This window comes from Danio aesculapii, chromosome 23, assembly GCF_903798145.1.
Source record: "Danio aesculapii chromosome 23, fDanAes4.1, whole genome shotgun sequence".
NCBI classification, from domain to species: Eukaryota; Metazoa; Chordata; class Actinopteri; order Cypriniformes; family Danionidae; genus Danio; species Danio aesculapii.
The window spans coordinates 5,754,967-5,780,614 of NC_079457.1; the positions used below are offsets into that span (position 1 = coordinate 5,754,967).

The window sequence follows — 25,648 nt, forward strand, 5'->3', positions numbered from 1 at the left end:
CAGTAAAATTGATTTTGACCTATTAAGTTTGAATAATGTTCTATCACAAAAGCAGCACTGAATCAAGAAAATGGAACTCAGCAATACTGTAATCAGATTACAAAACACATTGAACATCTGAAACACTTAAAGCACACACACATAAAGAATCAATGTATGCTTGTCAACTATGGCGAGTTTTTTTTTTCCAACAGTACATGCTGGGAACTATGGATGAATGTTGTATGATTCTCTTACTATACACTGCAGACAAAAAAAATAGTCTCAACCACTGTTGAGATAGATACGCTGATTATTGATGTCTGTGTTTCTAAAGTGATTCAGATGCTCAATGTGTTTTAAAAATTGAATAAAACCACAGCTGAAGTCCATTCTCTCGAAAAACACTGAATTTTGTTTCTTAAATGATGAACCATCATTTAAACATAATTCGCAAAGTCATAATCTCTTATAACTCTTATCAAGAGTAAGAATCAATACAGGATCAGTCAACCTGATCATATTTGCTTTCTTTATACTTGTCGTAACAAGCAAAGACAAATCAACAATAGAATTCAAGAGTTCACACTTCAATAAAGCGTATTAGGCATGCTGTCCCTGGAGAGAGCCCTGAGCGCATAAAATCCTCGAGCCCGGGGCTCCCTCCTGTTAGACAGGCATGAGGGAAGCTAGATCTCGAGAACTCCCTCGCTTGTCGCCGTTTGAGAAGTGTAAACTAAGGTTGTCTTAGGTGATAATTTGGTTTAGTCAATTGGTTATGGTTTATGTTTTTGGACGGTGGGAGGAAACCGGAGAACCCGGGGGAAACCCACACAAACACTGGGAGAACATGTAAACTCCGCACAGAAACACCAACCAACCTGATAGGAGGTTGGACCAGCGGTGTTCTTGCTGTGAGGCAACAGTGCTAGCTACTGGGCCACCGTGTCGCCCTATCGGAAAAGGGGGAGGAAGTAGGGGTGGAAAGGGGGGAAGCTTCAAGACGAAGGTAACTCTAGTGAAAAACTCTGGTTATTTATAATGTTTCCGTAATCATCTAATGGGTCAGATTACGGAGCTAATGAGGAGCCAGCCGTGTTGATCATAAGCACGCGATCCTCTCGAAATTAGTTTATAAATAAACCACACTTCGAGTCAAAGAGCGCAAGTCCATCAACCACTTTTCTCCACGATGGTGACGTCGGGGGAGGGGGAAGAAAAAAAAACATTTTCTTTTGTTGTTTTTTGTAAAATGTAAATAACTAAAACAGTTAACTCTCAATAAATCTCATATGGACTTTTGTGAACATCTGACAGAAATCAAGTCAAACAGGTAGGCAATGAGCGAAGCTGCTGCTGCTTCTCTTCTCTGTTTCTGTATATTAACAGCCGGTGTTCGTCATCAGTGCTCAATCATCACTTAATCACTCAGGTACAGTCATACAAGTATTTAGGAATTTACATAGACAGGTCTCTAACATGGGACACTCATGTAAACTGGATCTGTGAAAAGCTTCACCAAAGACTGTATTTTCTACGAAGGTTATGGTTTTATGGTGTTGATAAGAAAATCATGTACCTATTTTATCAAGCTGTATTTGAAAGTGTTATCAGGTATGGTCTATCTACATGGTATGGCAATCTTTCTGTAAATCTGAAATCAAAAATTTTCAATATTATCAGAATTGCTACAAGACTAATAGGATCTGAAACTTTTACTAGTATACAAACACTCTACGAGCAATGCACTCTGAATGAATCGAAAAGAATTTTAAGTAACCCATCTCATGTACTCTTTCCATTTTACGATCTTTTACCTTCTGGTAGAAGATACAGAACTTTCCGCTGGAAGCGGAACAGACTGAAGAACTCTTTTATTCCAGTGTTAATCAGACTGTTGAACACTGATCGATAGTGTATGTAATTCTTTTGCATGTTGACCTATTTTTAATTGTTATTATGTTAGAACCTGCTGATGTGCTGTGTGAGTCCACAGAAAATTTCCCCTTGAGGGACAATAAAGTATACAAACAAAACAAACAAACAATTAACCCCATCATTGTCTCATAAACTTAAACTCTGCTGTTGAGTAAATTTGACTCAATTTAGAGAGGGACCAAATATTTTCTGAAATGAGTACATTTTACTCTGAGGATTTTGCTGTGCAGCTGTTTACTCTCCATTTGACTCGTGTACGATAATTTTCCTCTAAATATGATAATTTTGAGGTTCTGGTACGATACTTTGACATTTCAAATTTACATTTACAAGTGGTGAAACAAATCCCGCAGAGCTTTTATCTTAATGTTGTTATTGCCAAATACCCGTCATAATTTAGAATTTATTTAAATGTAATTTGTTAGGAAAGACTTATTTTTATTGGTGTGTTGGTCAATTTAATGTCTAAGTGTATGTATCTAGGCCTGTTTAGAGTGCTGAGACGTTACGATGTTACAGAGGACTTATTTTATTTATTTGTTCCAACTTCTAACTGGCCTATACGTCTTGAAAAAAAGGCAAAAGAGCTGTGTGCATGTGCACATTTGAATAATGTCGGTGTTACGCTGCTCTGTGTTTATTTATTTTATTTATTTGCTGTGGTTGTGTGCTTTCTGCGCTTGTCTGAGTTGTAGGTGGAGTTTACAAATGGCTTGTCTGGATTGGATGACGCCGGTGACGTCACTGGGGATTCCCCGTATATAAGGCTGACGGCAATGGCAGCTCAGTCTCTCTCTTCTCTCTCGCTCTTTGTTGTTGGCTTGCGCTCAGGCTGTCTGGCTGGTGGTGCTCTGCGCATGCCAGGATCAATCCGCATGGCGCTCTTTTTAGTGTTATGTTTTTGTCAACTTTTTAATGCTTTAGCATTCCTAATGGGTTAACTATTTTGCTTCGTTTGTTTATTTAATACTTAGTTTTTTGTAGCAGGTAGTGGATATTATCTTTCATAGTCACGTTTTGTTATTTATTTAGTTCAGCAAAGTAAAGCAGTGGCCCAGAAGACTCGCCTGTTTTGTATTCATTTCACGGGAGTTCTAGGTAAGATCTGTCCTGTAAGAACAGTTATAGTCAGGGAAGTGTTTTGTTTAGCTGCCCTACCTGTCTACATGATTTGTTAATAATATTTTTGTTGTCTCTTTAGAAAATTTTATTTAATGAGATTAAAAAAATTATTGACAGGACGTCAATTTGTCATATTCAAGCATCTGTGTCTTTCATATGTTCGGCTCAAACCTTTATTTTACAAATGGAGCCAGTTTTGGGCTGTAACAGTCTGCCTATAAATGGGTTCGGGCTTTTAAAAAGCTGTCAATCAAAATGTACTAGTCGGGCTCGGGCAGAATTGTGTCGGGTTTGAGACCTGTCGGGCCTAACTTTTATGGCCTGATTACAGCTCTAGTCGCTTGTCATGTGCAGTGGAAAGGCAGCTTAAATCAACAGTGACAAAACTCACTCAGTGCATTAGACTAGTCTAGCAGATACAGTGAATTGATGCAAATAAAACCAAACCACTAGCCTAATGTGAGTAATTTGTAAATTACATCTTTAAATAACAGCTTTTTTTCTTAAACATTTTTATATCTTCGAATTAATTATCATTGTGATTAAGTTATATAGGTTAAAATCCTTCAACTTCAAGTATTTTTTGCAGGGGAAAAACTATTTAAATCATAATTATTTCTTTAAATAGCCATTTTCTTTTTATTTTATTTTTTTCTTTTATTTTTATTTATTAAAATGGCCATATCGCCCAGCAATATTGTTAATAATAAAAAATGGACATTGCTGCACATTGTTGACAATTTACACCAGTCTTACTGAAAGTAATTATTTTGTTCTCTTCAGCACGGTCTTGTGATGGTGCTTTATGGTGCTTGTGATTATTTATATATATATATATATATATATATATATATTTATATATATATATATATATATATATATATATATATATATATATATATATATATATATATGAGCAATTCCAGTGTTATGGATGTGACATTTGCAGAAAAATCTCAAAACATAAATTCACATAGAAAGCATATGTTAACATTATATTGAAACAATTTTATATTTTTCAAAACAACTGACCACCGAGTTAAGGGAGCAGAAAAATATCAATCTGTAAACATTTTTTATATTTTAAATGAGAAAAATAAACATGCATTATGGATTTGGAGTATACAACATGCTTTGTAGAAATTCTGTGAATTAAACTGCACAACCCAAAAGAAATGATGCTAATCAAAAGGATAAGAGTCGGCTGACTATAGAACAAAAATCATTGATTTTATTTTATTTGACATTTTTGCATTTATGAGGTAAAAGCTTGGTTATGGATGTGACACTTTTCCGTTATGGATGTGACGGATGTGAAATTGCCACTTGAGTGACTTTGGTAAATCAAATATAATAGTTTGAAAACACTGACAGAGACATTTTTGAGTATTGTTAAAGTACTGGAAAATACTTGCTTAGAAAAAAAATGGAGAACCGGCTCTCTATTTTAGTGAAAACTTAATTTTTTCATGCCAGGTTGACATTTGCATGGAATTGCTCATTTATATACACATTAGTAATAAGCTGTCTATTAATAGTAAGTAGTTGGTAAGGTTTTGAGTAGGATTATGGATGCAGAATAAGAATATACTTTATAACGTCTTATGAAAAGTTAATATCTTAATAATAAGCAGGCAATAAGCCAGTAATTAATAGCATGAGTTGTGACCTAAACTAAAGTGTTACCATTTTATTTTTGTAGTTAAATCTGGATTTTGCATGGAAACACAGCCACTGTAAACATTGTTACTAGTAGGACAGAATAATCAACTCAAATGTATTGATCACAGGAAAAAAAAAACACCATTTTGAACACTCATTACTGGCGTTTAGTACTGACCTTTATATAATGCTTTATGTAATGCTAAATGTCAACTTTAATGAGGTGAACCAGCCCACATTTTCCAATATTTATAACTTGCTTTATCTGGGCAGGAAAAACAAGACAATTGCACAGCATTCGATTCACTTCTCTTTTGTTAGACAAGATGTGTCTCATTTATTGAAAGAAACATGACAGAGTGGAGACCTGTGAGCAGTCCATTGATTTCTTTTCACAATGTACTCAACAGATGGTGCAAGTACATTTACAACCCTCTGTGAATGAGAATGTACAGAACCGAGAACAGGAAATGTAACTACTGCTGCATGTCAACTTGCCTATGTTCTAAAGGTATGCACTATTTTGGCCAAAGAAAAAGTACTTTTGAGCGTGTAGCAGATGAATATGCAAGCTTTGGGAGATACTACTTCCTCATTAATGGATCGTTCTGTTGCTTGGTTATGTATCCTGTCAATCATCTCAACACATCATCCAAATTTCTTATATATTTAATTTCCTAACCAATACTGAAGCAGCAGCAGTTTTTTTATTCAGTGAAATCTCCTCTGGTGTTTGGCTAATGGCCAAATGCATATTTTTATAGAAGTCAAACTGTTATTGTAGATGAAATGAAATATGAAAAATATGAAATAAAGATATTCCAGAAGGGCTTTATTTTAACAATCTAGGCACATGGCACAAAGGAATTAAGTGTGTGTCCGAATCATTTTTGCTATTTTATTTACGGAAAAATATGCTCTGTGCCCTGGCGCATGGGTGACGCAGTGGCGCAATAGGTAGTGCTGTTGCCTCACAGCAAGAAGGTCACTGGTTTGAGCCTCGGCTGGGTCAGTTGGCGTTTCTATGTGTTTGCATGTTCTCTCTGCGTTTGTGTGGGTTTTCTCCAGATGCTCTGGTATCCCCCACAGTCCAAAGACATGCGGTACAGGTGAATTGGGAAGGCTAAATAGTCCGTAGTGTATGTGTGTGAATGAGTGTGTATGGATGTTTCCCATAGATGGATTGCAGCTGGAAGGGCATACGCTGCGAAAAAACATGTGCTGGATAAGTTGGCGGTTCATTCCGCTGTGGCGACCCTGGATTAATAAAGGGACTAAGCCGAAAAAGAAAATGAATGAATGCCCTGGCCCATGGTCTAACAGGGTTGTGCTTATTCTCTTAATGAGTTATGGGTGTGTTTTGAGCATAACCTGCATTAAACCAATCAGACTGTCATCTCCCATTCCCTTTAAGAGTCAGTTGAGTCGCGTCATGGTGCATTAGCTATTTACATGGCGGACTTTGTAAGTGTAAAAACTGAATGCTTCACTAGCGAGAAAACAGTTAAACAGAGCATCTGCAGCGCGAGGATAAAGAACAAGCCTTCTCCATTCGGCCTCATTGATTTCTCTTTACTTTACTTTTACTCTTTACTTTACTCCTTTACTTTCATGGATAAGGAAACAGTGTTAAATGCACTCCACTGAAGACATTCATTAGCCTACATATTTAATTTAATTTGTTGTTTCAAAACTATTTCTAAATCCAGTTCTAATTTCCAGCAAACGAATAAATTAACAATAATAGTGAAGTGTGGTCAAAAAACTGAGTTATACTAAAACAGACATCCTATTCTTATGCCCCATATGGTAATACAAACATCTCCAAAACCCAACAGGTGGACAAATCTAAACTTGATTTTATTGCTGCCGAGGGTGACGCGGCTGGGATGAGAATCAGGACCTGCAAGTCCGAGACCATGATGCTCCACCGGTAAAAGGTGGTTTGCCATCTCCAGGTTGGAGGAAAGTCCTTACCCCAGGTGGAGGAGTTCAAGTATCTTGGGGTTTTGTTCACGAGTGAGGGAAGGATGGAACATGAGATTGACAAGCAGATTGGGGCAGCGGCAGCGGTAATGTAATCAATGTACCAGTCAGCTCTAATAAAGAAGGAGCCGAGTCGAAAGGCAAAGCTCTCGATTTATTGGTCAATCTATGTTCCTACTCTGACCTATGGTCATGAGTTTGGCCCATGACCGAAAGGACAAGATCTCACATACAAGCGGCTGAAATGAGTTTCATTTGCAGCGTGGCAGGGGGCACCCTTATGGATAGGGTGAGGAGCTCTAACACCCGGGAGGAGCTCGGAATAGAGCCGCTGCTCCTCCACATAGAGAGAAGTCAGCTGAGGTGGCTCAGGCATCTGTTTCGGATACCTCCTGGACGTCTACCTAGAGAGGTGTTCCAGGCTTCAGGAAAGACCCAGGACATGCTGGAGGGACTATGTCTCTCGGCTGGCCTGGGAACGCCTTGGGATCCCCCCGGAGGAGCTGAAGGAAGTGTCTGAGGAGAGGGAAGTCTGGGTTCTATCCTAAGACTGCAGCCCTTGCGGCCCGACCTCGTAAAAGTAGCAGATAAATGAATGAATAAAATACAAATTTGCATATAATAAATAATACTGCTAATATTAATAACATTGTACAAATGCTAATAGCCATGAATAAACTGAAAAAAGCCCCCCGACATGTAGGCAAGGAGGTTTTTTAATATTTATGCAGAAAATAATGATTTTTGTAACATTTTAATCCTTTGATTTTTTTTCATATGTAAAGATATTTGTGTATTGCTGTACATCCTGTGTGTATTAAGCAATGTGTAAGTATTTTTGACCCGCATAAGCGCATAACTAACATGGACCAGCTTTAGACCAGCTTTTAGTTGGTCAATGGCATGGCCTATTTCAGTTTTTCAAAATTGCAACGTGCCAACAATGCGCCTTAACACACCTTTTTTTTTTTTTTTACCAGCACACCGATGAGTCCACAAAGTAGCACAAATGGATTTGCTATTTAAACAACGTGGCACAAAACATGAAAATTACTGTTGCGCTGCTCTGAAAATAGCAACAAATCGTGCCAAACACGTCTTGCGTCTTATTGCGCTGGGTATATGATAAGGCCCTAACTATGAATTGTTCAGATATCTTTACCAAAGCCTCTATATTTAACTATTAATCTCGTACATCCACCAAGATTGTAGTTTTGACATTAGAGTACACACAGATCCAAACTTCGAATTTCTACAGTAAATAGTAGAGCATCGGAATAACTTTTAAATACTCATTTCAACATACTTTGATTTGATTTTCGATTACCATTTAGGATGAATAGTATGCAAATTAGAATGCAGTATTTGAGTCCTCAAAACTAGTTGAGAATTTCCAGCCAACAAATGATTTACAATGGCAAAACTCAAATACTTTTAATAATTGCCAAAAGTATACAGTATCGATGGTCAAGATGTGGCTGAATTTGACAGGTGGGATGGATCAAGTTCAATTAAATTAATCTTTATTTTAATTAATCTTTATTATTGTATTTTTACAAATTTTTTAAAATGTTTTTTACGATTGTGTCAAAGCAGCTTAACATAGAAATACTAGTACATTAAAACTGTGTCAGTTCAGTTAGAAGTTCAGTTTAGTTCAGTTCAGTGTGGTTTAATTTTCACTGCTGAAAGTCCAAACACTGAAGAGAAAATCCATCAATGCTCAGCTCCAAAATTCCAAAGCATGCAAGCTAGTGGCGACAGAGACGAGGAACCAACTTCACCAATTGACAAAAGTGAAGGAAAAACTCTTGAGAGAAACCAGGCTTAGTTGGGCATGACCATTTCTCCTCTGGTCAAACTTCTTGTGCAAAGCTGCAGTCTAGGCGCCGGAGGCTGAAGAACGCTGGACGTCCATCATTGAAAAACTGCAGGTGTGAGCAGATCACTGGCAGGTGTTCAGGCTGGCCCATGGGATCAATGTAGAGACTCTTCAGACACTGGGATCTTTCAGAAAACTCATGCTCTCTGCTCCTCCATGACCACTACAGCATCTGCTCAGGATACGGCCTGGTCCAGGATTATGGATACCTCTAGAAATCCTCCATGGTTGGCGCCATCTCTTTGTACGTGTTTCACTTGAAGTCCTCGATGGTTTGCATCGTCTCTTCACAGGTCTTGATCACATCAATGGCCTTGCAGAATCTCTAGAGGCTTCGGGATGAGTATCAAGTGTAATTTGAGTATACATCACGATCAAATAGTACTTTTCTGACAGGAATTATTTGTGTAAAAAATTGTACACAACATTAATATGTTGTTTTAATTAAGCTAACAACACAGCAGAACTGATAAAATGTGTACCTTCAATGAAATGCAAGTCAATTTGGATGAAAGCATCATTGGTGAAGTTCTGTTCCTCACCACTGTCACCACTGGCTTGCTTAGTTTGGGATTTGTCTAGCTGCGCATCGATGGATTTGCTCTTCAGTGTTTGGACTTTCAGCCGTGAAAATAAACTGAACTTCAACTCTGAAAACTGAACTGACACAGTTTCAGTTTACCAGAACTTCTATGTTGCAGCTTTAACACAATCTACATTGTAAAAGCGCTAAAGAAATAAAGATGAATTGAATTGAATCAGCCGAATTCAAAAACGCCAATATAATTAAGCACATTTATATTTCTACAATGCCTCTCACTGTTTTTCTTTTCCTGCATTTTAATTGTCATTTATGCATGTAATGATTTTCAGATTATTGTGCATCTAATATGTGGTTTCAGAAGATAAATTGCACAATATTGCGCAACTTTGTCATGAAGTATTGAACAGTCTTCATCATAAAGTCTCATAGTTTGTGTAGAAAGACAGTTCTCTTGTAAGCTGTTAATAAGGTAACAGAAGTATTAATAAATCTCCAGGTCTTCAGAGAACATTACTGACACACAAAGAGCTGAATGGTGTCTGTATGTCTCATTTAACCTATCCAACTCATTTAATTTTCGCAGTCAGATTAAAACCTTTCTGCCAATTAAGCGTTCAAGAGAAAATGGTTTTTATAGACTTGCACTGTGAAAAAGCTTTTCTACAGTGAACAAGATGAATCATATTCAACCTCAAAATCAAAAGACATATTTATCAAGGAAATTAGCAGAGTTTTTGCATTGGGACATTATTTTCAGGAGCATAACCAGAGGTTTTATATAAAGTATTACACAAAATATAAAAGTATTTATCTGGAAAAATTTGTATCTATTTATTGATCTGTTAAAAAAAACTATGAAAACTATCTAAAGGGTGGAACTATTTCAGATGGTTTGGGAAAAATTAACATGTGGTGTTCCTCAGGGCTCGATTTTGGGTCCTGTTTTGTTTTTCCTTTACTTACTTCAATTAGGAAAGGTTTTTGCTAAGCATAGAATATAATCCCATATGCATGCTGATGATTCTCAAGTCTTTTTCTCTATAAAACTCAGTAATAAATCCTCTCTTGACTGTTTGTTTAATTGTTTGGCTGACATGAAGTGTTAGGTTGGCAAGTAACTTTCTCTTATTAAACGTTCATTGAGTTTATTGTATTTGGTCAGAAATAGATTCTAATGACAATCTATGATTGCTTCCTAAAAAAACATTCCTTTGTGAAATGTATTGCTGATTTTTTTACTGAAATATAATGGCAAATAAATACAGCCATATTTGTTTGTTTTTTAAATCTCACATGTCTTGTCAGATTTCAGACTGTTTGGGAAACTGTTCTTCTGTTGTACCAATACCATGTGGTGTTCCTCAGGGCTCCATTCTGGGTCCTGTTTTGTTTTCACTTTATTCACTTCCATTAGGAAAGGTTTTTATTACAATTGAATACATGACCATCTGCATGCTGATGATTCTCAAGTATATTTCCATATAAAACAAATGGAGAAATCCTATCTTTGTTTAACTGTTTGGACAACATGAAGTGTTGTTTGGCAAATAACTTTCTCCAATTGAATGAAGCAACACAGGCTCCTTGTGAAAACGTAGCACTGCGGAGGTTTCTGGAGACAGCGAATTACGTAGGCGGAGGTACGTATGGCTGCATTTCATTTTTTTAAAGGAACGCTACAGGGCGGTGTGACGCCGTTCCTTTTAGCGCTTAACGGCTGACCGCTTACCTCTGTATGGACGGCATTCCGGCTGCAACCAGTTTGTCCCGTTAGCGCGCCACGTACGTCGGCGGACTTGAGATGCAGAGAGGAGTTGACCACGAAGACGGGGGTTCGAGTCCGGTGAAGAGCGGTTACAGAAAGCAGGTGAGACAAAAACAGTAAAATATATATCCAAAATAAGTGAACAGCAGGGTGAGAATGTGGTAAAAAAAATAATAAAAGTCAGACGAGGGCTTTTATTTTTTTGGATTGCTTTTGAAACGTGTTGGTTGGGTTTAGGGAAGTGGGTGGGCAGGTCAATCGATAAAATTGGTTGGGTTTAGGGAAGGGGAGGGTGGGTCAGCTGATCGTTCGCTCAGTCAGTCAGAAAGTCTGTCAAAAAGTGAGTCGACAGCGGCCTCTGGTGGGTTTACGCGAGAACAGCAGGCGCGAATGGCACACGTGAGGGAAATTTGAGATCTCAAAAAGCGTACACAGCGACCTCTGGCGGACTTGCGAAAACAAAAACTGCAGAAAAAACGTGCGGCCGGGACATATTTCACAGTCTTCAGAAACGTCCGTGGAGGTGCGTTTTCAGAATGAGCCTGGTTTGGAATGAAGACATAGATTATTGTTTTTGGTCAGAAACGGATTCTAAAGAAAATCTGGTATTCTTTCTGAAAAAAAACACAATTTTGTGAAAAGTCTCCCTGTTATTTTTGACTTCTCGCATGTCTGAAATCCCGAGATTTCAGACTGTTTGTTCCTCAGGGTTCAATAATTGCTGTCATAATTTCTTTGAAATCTCACATCTCTTGCCAAATTGATTTGCCAATGATTTGGAGAATAATGTTCATGCCTTCATTACTTCTTGTTCTGAGTGTGAGTCAGGCCTCTCTCTCGCCTGCAGAACTGATAGGCTTTTAACTGGTACTAAAAAAAGAACCATATTACTCATGCATTTATTTAATTGTATTTTCATTCTCTCATTAATTAGACGCTTTTATCCCAAGCAACAAATGACGACAATAGAAACACTTCAGGTCATGAGAGAACAGAGATATATATATATATATATATATATATATATATATATATATATATATATATATATATATATATATATATATATATATATATATATATATATAAATCCAGTAAAAAAAAGTCTAAGTTGGTTTAGCTTTTTTAATCAAACAATAAAGGAATTCATTCATTCATTTTCTTTTCGGTTTAGTCCCTTTATTAATCCGGGGTCGCCACAGCGGAATGAACCGTCAACTTATCCAGCACATGTTTTACGCAGCGGATGCCCTTCCAGCTGCAACCCATCACTGGGAAAAATAAAGGAATTTATAAGTGCTATTGTTACCGAGTTGAGTGTTAACCACAATTGTGGTCATTATACTTGTTACCCAGTGGTGTAGTCCTATAAAAAAAGGTGGTGTACTATTTCACACGACCCAAATTTTAAATGAAAGTAGGCAAAGAAACGATGAAAGTCAATGTTTCTTTGATTCATTAGCAATATATATATATATATATATATATATATATATATATATATATATATATATATATATATATATATATATATATATATATATTTATTTATTTTATTATTTATTTATTTATTTTTTGGTTACAGGTTTCCAGCTTTCTTCAAAATATCTTCTTTTGTGTTCAACAGAAGGGAAAAAAGACAAACCGGTTTGGAACAAGTAAAGGTTGAGAAATGATGAAACATTTTCATTTTTTGGGAGAACTATCCATTTAAAAGATGTAAACAAATTTGTCTGTTTTAAAGGGAGATGCTAATAGTCTAATCCTATTTAATGATTTATGTTTAGCTATGTTAGCTATCAGTTTTCATATCAAAATTAAAGGGGACTGAGGCGACCTTGTAGTAGTGGACAGTTCATGAGCTAAACTTTTTGGGGGGCTGAATAGAAATATTGGAGGGCTAAAGCAACGCCCATGCTATTTTCTAAATTTACCTGAGCATTTCAGCCAGGCATTCAGTTGACTTGTGGTCTTCGAAAAACTCACGAAATTTTCTTACTGCTGCTGCGGTCGTCAGGGGGCAGGGGGCGCAAGTTAAACAAAAATGCACCAACTGCAACAAATTACGATGCGTGTTAAAAAAAAACATTTAGTATACTGTATACAGTTAAAGGGGACGTGAATGCACATAAATTAGGGACATTTAATCAGAAAAACAAGTGAGTATACCGAGGGTATACACAATTATTGATCCTCAGAAGTGGTAATACCCAAACAGATCGTGGAAATAAGTAAGCATACTGAGTATACATGCGTATAGCAAGGACTACACCCCTGTTGTTATCGATTTGTGACAGAAGTTAGAATTAAGTGTTGCTATATGTTTTTAAATCTCTCCATGGCTTGGCCCTTTCTGACTAAATTATTCTTCATGAGATCTCTTCACTATAAGGATAAATGATGTCTGTCAACTATGTCTTGTTTTCGTACATGATTTGTCTCCTGTCAATTGTGTATATGTTTATATAATATAAAAATAAATAAAAGGAGGATGGAAACCCAGCTATTGTCTTGGATTATTACTACTGAATTGGCAAGAACCAGTGTTTCACCTAAAAATATACTTTAACGTTCTACTAGAGAGAAATATTGCTTACATCTTGGATATCTTGAAAATCTGTAAATTAACAGCATATTTTAAGGTGAAGTACTCTATTAACGACTTTCGGTACAGATTTAATAACACAAAATGTTGGTCAAAAGCTGTACTACTTATCTTAACAAACAGGATTTAATATTTACACCTGTCCAACTGCTCGTTAACGCAAATGTCTAATCAGCCAATCACATGGCAGCAACTCAATGCTGACCATGTAGCCATGGTCAAGACGATCTGCTGCAGTTTAAACTGAGCATCAGAATGGAGAAGAAAGGGGATTTAAGTGACTTTGAACGTGGCATTGTTGTTAGTGCCAGACGGGCTGGTCTGAGTATTTCAGAAACTGCTGATCTACTGGGATTTTCACGCACAACCATCTCAAGAGTTTACAGAGAATGGTGTGCGGGCGCAAATGTCTTGTTGATGTCAGAGGAGAATGGCCAGACTGGTTCCAGCTGATAGAAAGGCAACAGTAACTCAAATAAGCACTCGTTACAACCGAGGTCTGCAGAAGAGCATCTCTGAACACACAACACGTCCAACCGGGTGCCTCTCCTGTTAGCCAAGAACAGGAAACTGAGGCTACAATTCACACAGGCTTACCAAAATTGGACAATAGAAGATTGGAGAAATGTTGCCTGGCCTGATGAGTCTCCATTTCTGCTGCCACATTCAGATGGTCGGGTCAGAATTTGGCATCAACAACATGAAAGCATGGATCCATCCTGCATTGTATCAACAGTTCAGGCTGGTGGTGTAATGGTGTGGAGGATTTATATATATGACATTATATATATATATTATATATATATATTCGGCCTCCACGGTCACCAGACCTCAATTCAATAGAGCACCTTTAGGATGTGGTGGAATGGGAGATTCGCATCATGCATGTGCAGCAGACAAATCTGTGATGCTATCATGTCAATATGGAGCAAAATCTCTGAGGAATATTTCCAGTGCCTTATTGAATCTATGCCATGAAGGATTAGTTCTGAAGGCAAAAGAGTGTCCAACCTGGTACTAGTAAGGTGTACCTAATAAAGTGTCCAGTGAGTGTATATATAACATATAATTTTCAAGTATGAGCTCAAAATATGGGGTTAAAATTAACATAATAATCAATCAAGTCAAATTACAAGTGTTGCCATCTATTTGGTTTTATTCCTTTATATTTAATAAACCAATCTAACATAAGACGTACATGCAGCACATCCTACATAACATTTTCTTTAAATGAATTCACGTCCTTCCAGTCACAACCGGTGTTTAATGAATAAAACCTTTTCTAAGACAAAAACAAGCTGGAAAGCGTTGTTAGATAAGCTTCAATGTACTCGTTATGCTGCTGTTCATTCCCTGCTCTAATGAATCACACGCATTGAATGTTGGTGGTTTTGCAATAACAATTAACACAATTCATCCTAATTGTGAATAAATGGAGCACTATTGATGATGACCGATTCATAATAATCACCCTCTTGTCTTTTATGGCAACTGAATTCAACAACCGGCTTCATTTCTTCAGCAATAAAATCTAACACAGAAGCACGCATGTGTTATTCAGAGCATGTTATCATTGGTAAGGTCAATCAATCCACACTTTCCATTTTGGGCAATTTTTTTAACCCGAGTTGTTTCCTAGATACCGCAACGTTCATGACGCAAATGCACAACAGTTTGCAAATTGCAAAAGCAGGCTTGAACAAGATTAAATATGAGGCTAAAAATTGCTTTCAGCTCTTATGAATTACTGCAACATTACTCACAAGTTGAACTTATCTAACTTTGTTTTTAAATCATGACGTTATGGGTCAAATATGGACAAACTTATTTGTTGGGTTAAAAAGTGTAAGAATAAATTCACAGAAAAAAAGTAAGCTTTAAAAAAATGCTTGGTTGTCATGACTCAATGTTGGGTCAAATATGGACTAACTCAATGTTAGATTACAACAACCAAGCATTTTTAGAAGTGTAGAAAATTGCCTGTTTTTTTTTTTCCCCAACAAGAAGCACACATGCTGTTCAGTTGTAGATGCCATATACAATTTAATGTTTATTGAAAATAATTTTACCAATACTAACCATAGAAAACCAAGGAAGTTTGTTCCTCGTCATAATTAATTAATAGTCAATCATAAGCAGTCACTTGGTAACCAGCCTGATTTCACGAGAAAACGTAAGTATTTTACATTTTGACAGTTTAGTGGCTAATTCGTACGAATTCGTACGAGTTCAGTCGTACGAAATGGTACGATTTTAAAAAGGAGGCGTGGCACCTAACCCCGCCCCTAAACCCAACCGTCATTGGAGGATGAGCAAATCGTACTAAATTGTACGAATTAGATCGTACGAATTCGTACAAATTAGCCACTTAAAAAAAAGTTACGAATTGCCGTGAGATTGTGTTGTGGTAACATGAGAAGCATTATTCTGACTAATTGTGAACTACTATGAAAGTGCAAGGCTATAGAATAGCAAAAATTAGGCCCTTTTTTCCATTTGCAAATGTGCTCTTAATTACGATTCACAGTTTGTGTGCAAATGAGAGCAAAACAATTGAGTCTTGTGGGGGTCAAATACTTTTGCACATTTTCCCACATAAATTGTTTGTCTCAAATATTTACGTTCATTTGTGTGCATTGTATAGCCACAAAGATGCATATATTATCTCTTAATTTCACCCATTTACTCTATATATATATATGAAGCAAATTTGACAGATGCAGTTAAACAGGTGTTTAAAGCATGTGTTAAGATACATTTATGCACCTGAGCGTAAATGACTTGTTTTCATTCACTTAGAGTTTTCCGTCTTTAATAGTGAACAAATAAAGGTCAAGTTATTTATTATGTGCTGGTTTGTTGTCAAACCAATTATCAAATATGTCAAGTACACTACATGAACTCCAGCTTGTGCCTATTTTTATTCCTCCGAAGGAAGTTTGAGGAACACATTTCCAGTTCATTGCAATAATGAAGTTACGCTGAAGCAACATCTGCACACAAATAAACTTTCAGTACAACAGCAATAACAGTAATTAAACCTGAATGGAGGCGTTTTGCCAGCTAAGAGCGTAACTTCTCAAGTAAAAAGCGAATAAAACTTCAGTCATGAATATTGATGATAAATGCAAATTGGTTTCCTTATCATGCGTAATCAGAAGCTTCAAGAACAACACAAATATCTGCTGCTCCTGATCTGCGGTAAATTACAGCTTTTAAGATACTGCAATAATTTACACACGAACAGCGTTATGAACAGTGACTACGTTTACATGGACATCAGTAATCGAATTATTTGCTTTAATCTAATTAAGAGAATAATAAGACTAAGGTATTTACATGAGTGTTTCCTTCATGATCCCGTTTTACATGATATAGCACATAATTCAATTATTGTCATTGTGTCACCGTGCTATCTGCATTTCCTTCTGAGTTTCATGCAAATTCGGGTGTTTCATTTTTAATTTGTCGACTTTAACTGCAGTTTGGCACTTTCACTTTCATTCAGGAACATTTCATGCAGGCCCTCCATGACAAATGAGATATTGGATGCAACTTTGAACTGCTGGAGGAGTGTTGTTTTACTGGAAGTTATTACCGCATGCTGAATGGAAGAAAAGAAACCTCCGCATTTCACGATGCAGGTGTCTGTGGTCTGCACTGGGTAGGTGCAAAGAGTGTCAAACAGACTATCCTGTCGCAAAATGCGGCGAAAAGTCCTACATGACGGTAATAATTCGATTAAGGTGTTTACATGTCGGTACTGCACTTCAATAATGCATATAAAATCGGCATACTCCACACGTCATAATTCCATTTCTCTTTAGTTCGGTTATGACCTTAACCAGTTAAACTTTGCGGTCCAGGTACCGGGGTCGACTTTCGCTTTATTATTTAAAGGGCTAGCATTGCACCAGACCCCCTTAAGTGGTACCGTTTGAAAGTGTAGAATCTATATTTTATGCACATATGCATCACTTTGGTTTTTATTCTACTGTACAAAAGTTTTTTACACTTAAATACACAGTATTTTGGTTACCCGAGCTGGGTATTGAACATTGGTTCATTTTCATATTTTTCATATGGTTCATATATGACACATGTACAAGTTATAGCTCAAATGAAAGCTCTTGCCGGTGCTCATACGGTTCTAGCATTCTTTTTACTGAATTATATTCTCATATCAAACGGTTGTCAAATGAATCGCGGTGTTTCCATGGCGCAGAAGTGAATACAATACATTTATGATCAATAAGCAGCCCCAGATAGCACAGACAGCTGTCACTTCTTACATTATGCTGTGCGCTTCAGGGCCATTTCCCCTCTGTTTTTGAGGTGATGTGCATAAGTAATCCTTTTATATGTCTGATGTGGTCCAAACACAGTGAATTATGTTTGATCAAATATGAAAACAATGATCGATCTCTGTGGCTTGTAAAGCACCTCTCATCAGTTGGAATACAATAACTTTTGCATAGATTATGGTAGAGACATTTTTCTTTTTTCCTATGATTACCGACATGTGCAGGAACCACCTAAATTAATTACAGTAAGCTAGACCACACACAACCTAAAAGGTACACTTTCAAATTTGAGTTTATAAAAAATACAAAATACAAAAAGCGCCTCTTTTTTTTAGGTGTTTATTATAACACAGACAACATATACAGTTATATTAAACACTTTCAATAGTGTTTCATGAAAATTCAAAGGGTTTTACGTGATCCCACGTTTTTGCATTTACACCTCTGTATGTGGATTTGGGACGCTTTTAAATTTGGGTAGGCAAAGTCCAGGCGGAAATCCCAAAATAGCACTAGAGTTTAACTGGTTAATCAATAACTTATGAATTTTGAATGATCTTAAAACCCATTCTTAAATAACTGCTTCGTACATAATGCAATACTTAATTTAGTAATGAAAAATGAATCATAAAAGTATGAAAGTAAAATCATTAAGCACATTATACTTGTGCTTTAAAGTCAAGCATACAGCATTTGTAGATGTATTTATAAACTGTTTACTAAAGTCTATTAATGTAGTGTTAATCCTTTGCTAATGCCCAATAAATGATTCACAGTGTGTAGTTATTATAAAGCGTTACCAACTGTGGTATAATGATATACATATTTTTATGAAGATGTATTTATTTGCAGAGCTAAAGCTTTAAAACGCTGGAAAATACATATCATCCCTTACATACTCATCCATTCATTCACTTCAGAAAATGTGACACATGCACTCATATGTGATGTGTAAATGATTGTTTGTCTGGGAGATGGTGATTTTCCATAATCATGCCAAATCATTTGCGTATCTGAATGTAATTGACTCATTCATATTCATCTGCAGCTTTTCATTTCCTCGCTGAACAAATAACAGATAGGATCACAGAAACAACTCAAGATCATTCATATATGAAAATAAGAAGGCTGGCGTGTGCTGGTTTGTGTTTAAGTAAACAGATTTGTATTTGCATAGGTGGATCTAACTCTCTTTAAAAAAAAAAACATTCATAAAATATACACAAGGTTGTACTTTTTTATGGAACTGCTGTCCATATTTTGGTATTTTATGTGCATTCAGGACTGGTCATTAACTTTTTTGATCACCAGCCACTGTGGCTAGTAGTTTTCCAACATTACTAGCCACTCGCCATTTTCACTAGCCACAATTTTATTGTTGAGAAAATATATTTTATACACATTAATATGACTTTGACATGCTAAAATGACTTGATTTAGATTTTGTGTTGTCCCCATGCCTCCTCATTCATTTCACTTTTTGTGTGTGGTGTATGAGCTTGCTCAATAATCATGAGCAAATGGGTCAGGGTTTCATAGTATTACAATTAGTTTTTATTTCAGATCATTTTCAGAGCTCAAAATGAAGGATTTAGCAAATTTATCTCTGACCACAGCAAACATAAACAATTAATTATTTCTTAGCTACAAATTTTAAATGTCAAAACAAACAAAATATAGCGGTATACTATACTTTTTAACAAAACACATACACAGTAATCTGTCCTGGCTAAAGGTCCCAGATCACCAGTTAACTACACATAAATAGGGAGTTAATCTCCTAAAAGCAATGTTATTGTTAAAAATGGTCATTAAACCATATTAAAGCAAAAGAAAGCAGGTAAAAACATACTCTGGGATAATGAAAGGATGATCACACACACAGGTAATCTTAGACCCATAAATAATCTGTTCAAAGAATGTTTAAAGTGAAAGCAACGGGCGCTGCTTAAAATTAGTCAACTCTGGAAATCTTGAAAGTAGCGAGACTGTGGGTGCATGTTCATCACTTTTTGTCTAATCTATATGAAAGAGAACCGATCGCATCAGTTGTGTTTCTAGAAACAGTTGCTTCACGAAAGGAAACGGGAGCGCGCACGCGTTATAAACAGTCGCGCGCATCACCTCAGCTGTTAGCGGTATTCATTCTCAATACCTCTCATTCGGTTTTCATCTACTTTGCTCGCGCGAAGTTGCGGACGCATTTATTTTTGTCAGTCGTGTTGCTTCTCAATTTTAAGTTCACCTTTGCTTGCATATTGGACCATCCTTATTGTCGAACCCTGCTTTTAAGAATTATTATCTGAAAAAATTATTTTCAAAAACCCAAAGTGGCTAGTGGGAGTGTCTTTCTTACCCGCCAGTGCCGAAATCTACCCACATTTGGCGGGTGTTAATGTAAAGCCTTGTGTGCATTTATTTTTATACAAATCACTGTACATTAAATGGAATATACATTTTAAATGAAATATAAATAGAGTGAAATTTATTTCTAAACAGTGCATACTTCACCATTGACAACAAGGAAAACAATTCTGCTAACACTTGAAGGGATGTTCAGAAGACTGTCATTAAACTTTTATAATCATTACATGACACATGTCATGAATATGAATGAGATTATATGCATGTTTATAACAACTGTTATTAAGCACCATTCACTCGGTTATGACACTTTAAATGCAAATATAACATTGTTCATAATGACTGTGACGAAACGGATGCTGGACAATAGACGTGCGGATCCATGTGAAGTTCATTCAACATAGGCTCATTCTGAAAACGTAGCCCTATATACATTTCTGGAGATTGCGAATTATGTAGCCAGAAGTACATATGGCCACAGTTTGTCTTACCAGCTGACTGCTTACCTCCTTGTGGACGGCTTTCCCACTGTTACCAGTTTGACCAGTAGCTCGACATTTATGTTGGCAGCAGTGCTTAATTTGTAAATTGCGAGGTCCAGGATATCGGGGTAACACATCCGGCATGATAACAGTGGAGGGAGAGGTGTCAAAAGTGAAGAGAGAGGAAGGGGCTGAAAGAGGTGTCACGGACGAATGTGTATGTGAATGTGAATGGGGGGGGGATTGGTAAAGTGAAGTGCCAGACTCGGATCCGGCTTGTTCCGGCCCAAATTAAGCCCTGGTTGGCGGACTTGAGACACAGAGAGGGAGTTGACCATGACAACGGGGTTTGAGTGCAGCAAAGAACAGTTACAGAAAGCGGGTTAGACAAAAACAAGCCAAAAAATAAATAAGTAAATAACAGGGTGAGAATGTGGTAAAAATCAGGCGAGGCTTTTCTTTTACTAGATTGCTTTTGAAAACACTGTCGGTTGGGTTTAGGGAACGGGGTGGGCGGGTTAAACTGTGCTTTTTAAAACACTATTGGTTGGGTTTAGGTTAGGGGTGGGGGTTGTGGTCGATCGGTCAGTCGGTCATTTAGTCAGTCAGTCATTCGACAGCAGCCTCCGATGGATTTACGTGAGAACAGCAGATGCGAATAGCACTCGCGAGAGAATTTTGAGATCTGAAAAAGCATACACAGCAGACTCTGGTGGATTCATGAAAACAAAAACTGCAAAAAAACGAACCTCCAGGGACGGATTTTGCTCGCTTCAAAAATGTATATAGGGGTACGTAATCAGAATGAGCCTGAGTTGAGTTCATTGCAGAGAAGTTGTGCAGGCAATGGTCAGAAACAGGAGCAAACAGGAGCATAAAGGTAATCCAAAAGACTTAGTCGAAATACAGGCTAAGGGATCAGGCTAGGTAGCAAAGAATCAAAACAGTAAACAGAATGACGCAACTGACGCGGGTAAATCACGTGATAATATGACAAAATTTCGGATGTAATACGTCTGAGTTCCATTCATACTATTCACATTCATACTGTATATAATTTATTTTCTAACTGCAGAGTTGTAAATTCAAATGTTGTACCAACTGAGTAGTAGGCGATTTCGGGCGCAGCTTGTGTGTCAGTCCGTGATGAGTTACCAACTGTGTGTGTAATCTGAGGGAAACAGGAACTGGTGTGCATGAGGTGCATGATGTTATTTGTAGTCCAGTTCAGTGACAGATCTGTAGTTCTCCAGTGATTTGTAAGGATTAGATGGCTGGTGATTATAAGATTGACATAAATACATCACAACCTGTTTTTGTCTTTGTCATGACAACTTGCCATAAAGACAACAAAACTTGTCATAACTCTGTCATAAACATGATTGTCATGAAGCTGTTCTAAATATGTCATAAATCTTATAACAGCATCATTATCTTTTTAACAGTGGTACTGTTCTGATCACCAGCAATCGAGCGGCTGCAGATCGCTGGTAAACTCACAGATTGCATAGAACTACAAATCTGCCGGTATATGGACTACAAGACCAGTCATGCACCCCACACAGTCACACCTGTACCAGTTTCCCACTGATTGCTAATACACAGCTCAAACTCATCATTCATTACAAGGACTAAAAAATTCAGTGCACACACACACACACACATCAATGCTGAGTCTTGTTATACTGTTTGTGAACATTACGACGCGTTTTCCTTGCCTTGCCTTTCCGTTTTAGTCCTTTGTTTTGTTGTTTTGTTTGTTTACGTTGCCTGCTGCCTGCCTGTACTGACTATTCGCCTGAGTTTTGACTACGTCTCTGGATTCCCTGTATACATCTGTTTGCCCCTGTGTTGACCGCTGCTTGCCTGTCCATCCTGCTATGAAACCCTGCATTTGGATTCACTCTTCCTTATCAGCGTCCCATGCACATTACAGGTAGAAGCTGAATTAGTAATTAAAATGTCATTGAACATTTAAGACGCCCTTAAACATGATTTGACAGAGTAATGACACTTTTAATGAGACATTTTATCTACAAATACAGTTTGTTCTACTGAAAACGTGATCAAAAAAATATTCATAACACAATTATAATGACTTCATTACAATCATGTTTATGACAAGTCACGATGTCTTTGTTTTTGTCATGACAACTTGACATTACCGTTTGTGATCATTTTTTTATGTCAAGCTGTCACACCAAAAATGTCATCTTTGCATTTAAAATGGCATAACTGAACAAGGGACACTTAATAACAATTGTCTTAACCATGCATAAAATCTCATTCACATTCATGACACGTCATATCATGATTATAAATGTTTCATGACAGTCTTATGAACACTCCTTCAAGTAGTGTTACCAAAATACTCCACAAATGAACATTTCCAGCATTTCATTGAGATCAGCACTGCTGCTAAAAACCAAACCAAAACGAAATTTACTACAAAAAAAATTAATAAATAAATAAAATAAAATAAAATCACTGAAAGCTCTGAACCGTGCATGAGATAAAAGCACTGATCTCATTTCCTGTATTTCAAGGACTTTCCTTTCGAGATGTTTTATGGTGTGTGTGTGTGTGTGAAGAAATGGTTCTTTCATTGAGTTGCTTTTTGTACCTGGTGCTCGTAGTGGCAGTCCGTTGTCCAAGCCTCGCGGTTTAGTGGCTATAAACAGGTAGCAGAGCACGCAGAGAGTGATGATGAAGGCCAAAAGCACCACAGCTGCTATAGATAAGCCCACAAGAGCTCCCAAGCTGAAGAGCAGAGAAAGATAAAGAAAGAGAGACGTTCAAAACATTACAGGACTAATTAACAATCAAATGCTCAATGAAAGAGACCAGCAGGTTTCTTTCTAACTCAAACTGCTCATTAGTGCTGTCATGACACTAGAATTTCTTCAATACCATTCCTTACAAAAATATTGATGCTTGATACCATTTTCGAAATATTGGCACAGCATTGATCCGAAACATTATTTAAACTTCATTTGTCAGAGTTTAATCCTTAAGCATGTCTCAATGTTAAGGATTTTATGATTGTTTGGTCAGACCTTTTCAGAGTTTCACTCGACCTGCTAATTAATAAATAAATAGATAAATAAATAAAGAAATAAAGAAATAAAGAAGAAGTATGTGAAACCTTTTGGATTACTTGGATTTCTGCATAAATTGGACAGAAAATGTGTTCTGATCTTCATCTAAGTCACAACAATAGAAAAACACAGGCTGCTTAAGCTAATACCACACAAATATTATATGTTTTCATCTTATTATTATGTGTATTTATTTAACGCATTTCTCGTGTATGGCCATACACCCAAAGCCCTTCACAATCATGAGGGGGGTCTCTCCACACCACCACCAGTGTGCAGCATCCACTTTGATGATGCGACAGCAGCCAGAGGGCAACGGTACCAGTGCGCTCACCACACACTAGCTATTGGGGGAGTGGAGAGACAGTGATAGAGCCAATTCGGTGGATGGGGATGACTGGGAGGCCATGATCCGTAATGGCCAAGGGAATTTGGCCAGGACACCGGGGGTTACACCCGTACTCGTTACTGGAAGTACCAGGGGATTTTTAAAGGGTTATGTACTCCTCTTTTTCAGTTCAAGTCTACCTCAGAATTATTTTAAATAATGCTCCATGATGGACCAGCACAGTGAGGGGATTGGGCATGGCCAGCAGAGCAGGGGGAAAAGAAGGGCTCAAGATATAAAAATCCAGTACAAAATGTGAGGAGACGCGTGATTTTATAGTTGATAATGCTGTTACATATACATTAGGCCATAATTTACTATAATAACCACAATTTGTTCTATCAATATAAAGATAATTGTGTTTATATAAACCAGGGGTGACCAACCCAATTCCTGGAGATCGACCTTCCTGCAGATTTCAGTTGCAACCCATATCAAACACACCTGCCTGTAATTATCAAGTGCAGTTCAGGTCCATTGGTTCAGGTGTGTTTGATCATGGTTGGAGCTGAACTTTGCAGGAAGGTCGATCTCCAGGAACAGGGTAAGCACCACTGATATAAACACTATAAATGAGGAGGACTTCTCTCCTCCTCAATCCCGGGTCTGAATGCAGACAACGTAGCAGGTCTCTTTCCCTATCTATTCCAACCATTAACCCTGCCGGTAATCAGGAGGATTTTAAACATGTGCGAATGTAACCCCACCAGTCCTACACCACCCAACCCACCCTGAGCTGGGATCGAACCGGCGACTTTCCACATGGGAGTCGGTTGCTCTACCAAGGCGGCTATAGACCATGGCCTTTAGCGTTTGCGGCTAGAGCACCTTTTAGGTGTAAAAGAAGTGAGGTTTACCTGCACAGCACTTCACTAGCTGGCCTCCGTTACACTCAAACCCCTAAACATCGCATACGGGTCAGGGCACCAATATAACCCCGCTGGTCCCACACCACCCAACCCACTAAAAGGTGGAATTGAACCTGCGACTTTCTGCATGGGAGTCGGTTGCTCTAACAAGGAGACTAAAGACCATGGCTTCTAGTGTCTGTCGCTACACCTTTTATAGGTTAGTGGAGTGAAGTTTACCTGCGCACCACTTCACTAGCTGGCCTCCGTTACACATACACAGCAGCACGGTGTTGTGTCTGATGGGTAACAAACTCAACTGATAAAAGACAAAGTCCGCCATTCTACAATTTTCGTACAGCTCTCTGGACAAAAATGCTTGCTGCACACAAACAGGTCGGCTGTATCGGCCCTGACAGCATCGCGGAGAAAGCCATGCAACAAACTCTGTGCATCATGGAAACAAACAAATACTGCGTGGTGCGCTGTCTCACCGCTTGGCAGGTTTGTGTTCTGTCCATATTAGTCTGTCATCGGAAAGCATGTGAATAATTAAGAAGCAGGGTCTTCTCACGGGATAAGAAAATGCCGCTATAAACAATAATGAGGAACCGATCCATCATCACTCCACAAGCATATTCGCGCTACATCACCGATTAAGATCCTGCCCCAATAATTGTT

At 37.6% G+C, this 25,648-nt stretch overlaps 1 protein-coding gene across 1 annotated transcript in view; it reads right to left on the minus strand.

Moving 5' to 3' along the window:
- The window catches only part of LOC130217742 (protein shisa-like-2A), a 59,786-nt gene that overhangs the window by 15,764 nt on the left and 18,374 nt on the right, over window positions 1-25,648 (minus strand). Inside the window, exon 2 of the mRNA XM_056449931.1 lies at window positions 23,257-23,393. Within this exon, the coding sequence (XP_056305906.1) occupies window positions 23,257-23,393 (137 nt within the window). The remainder of the gene's footprint in view (window positions 1-23,256; window positions 23,394-25,648) is intronic.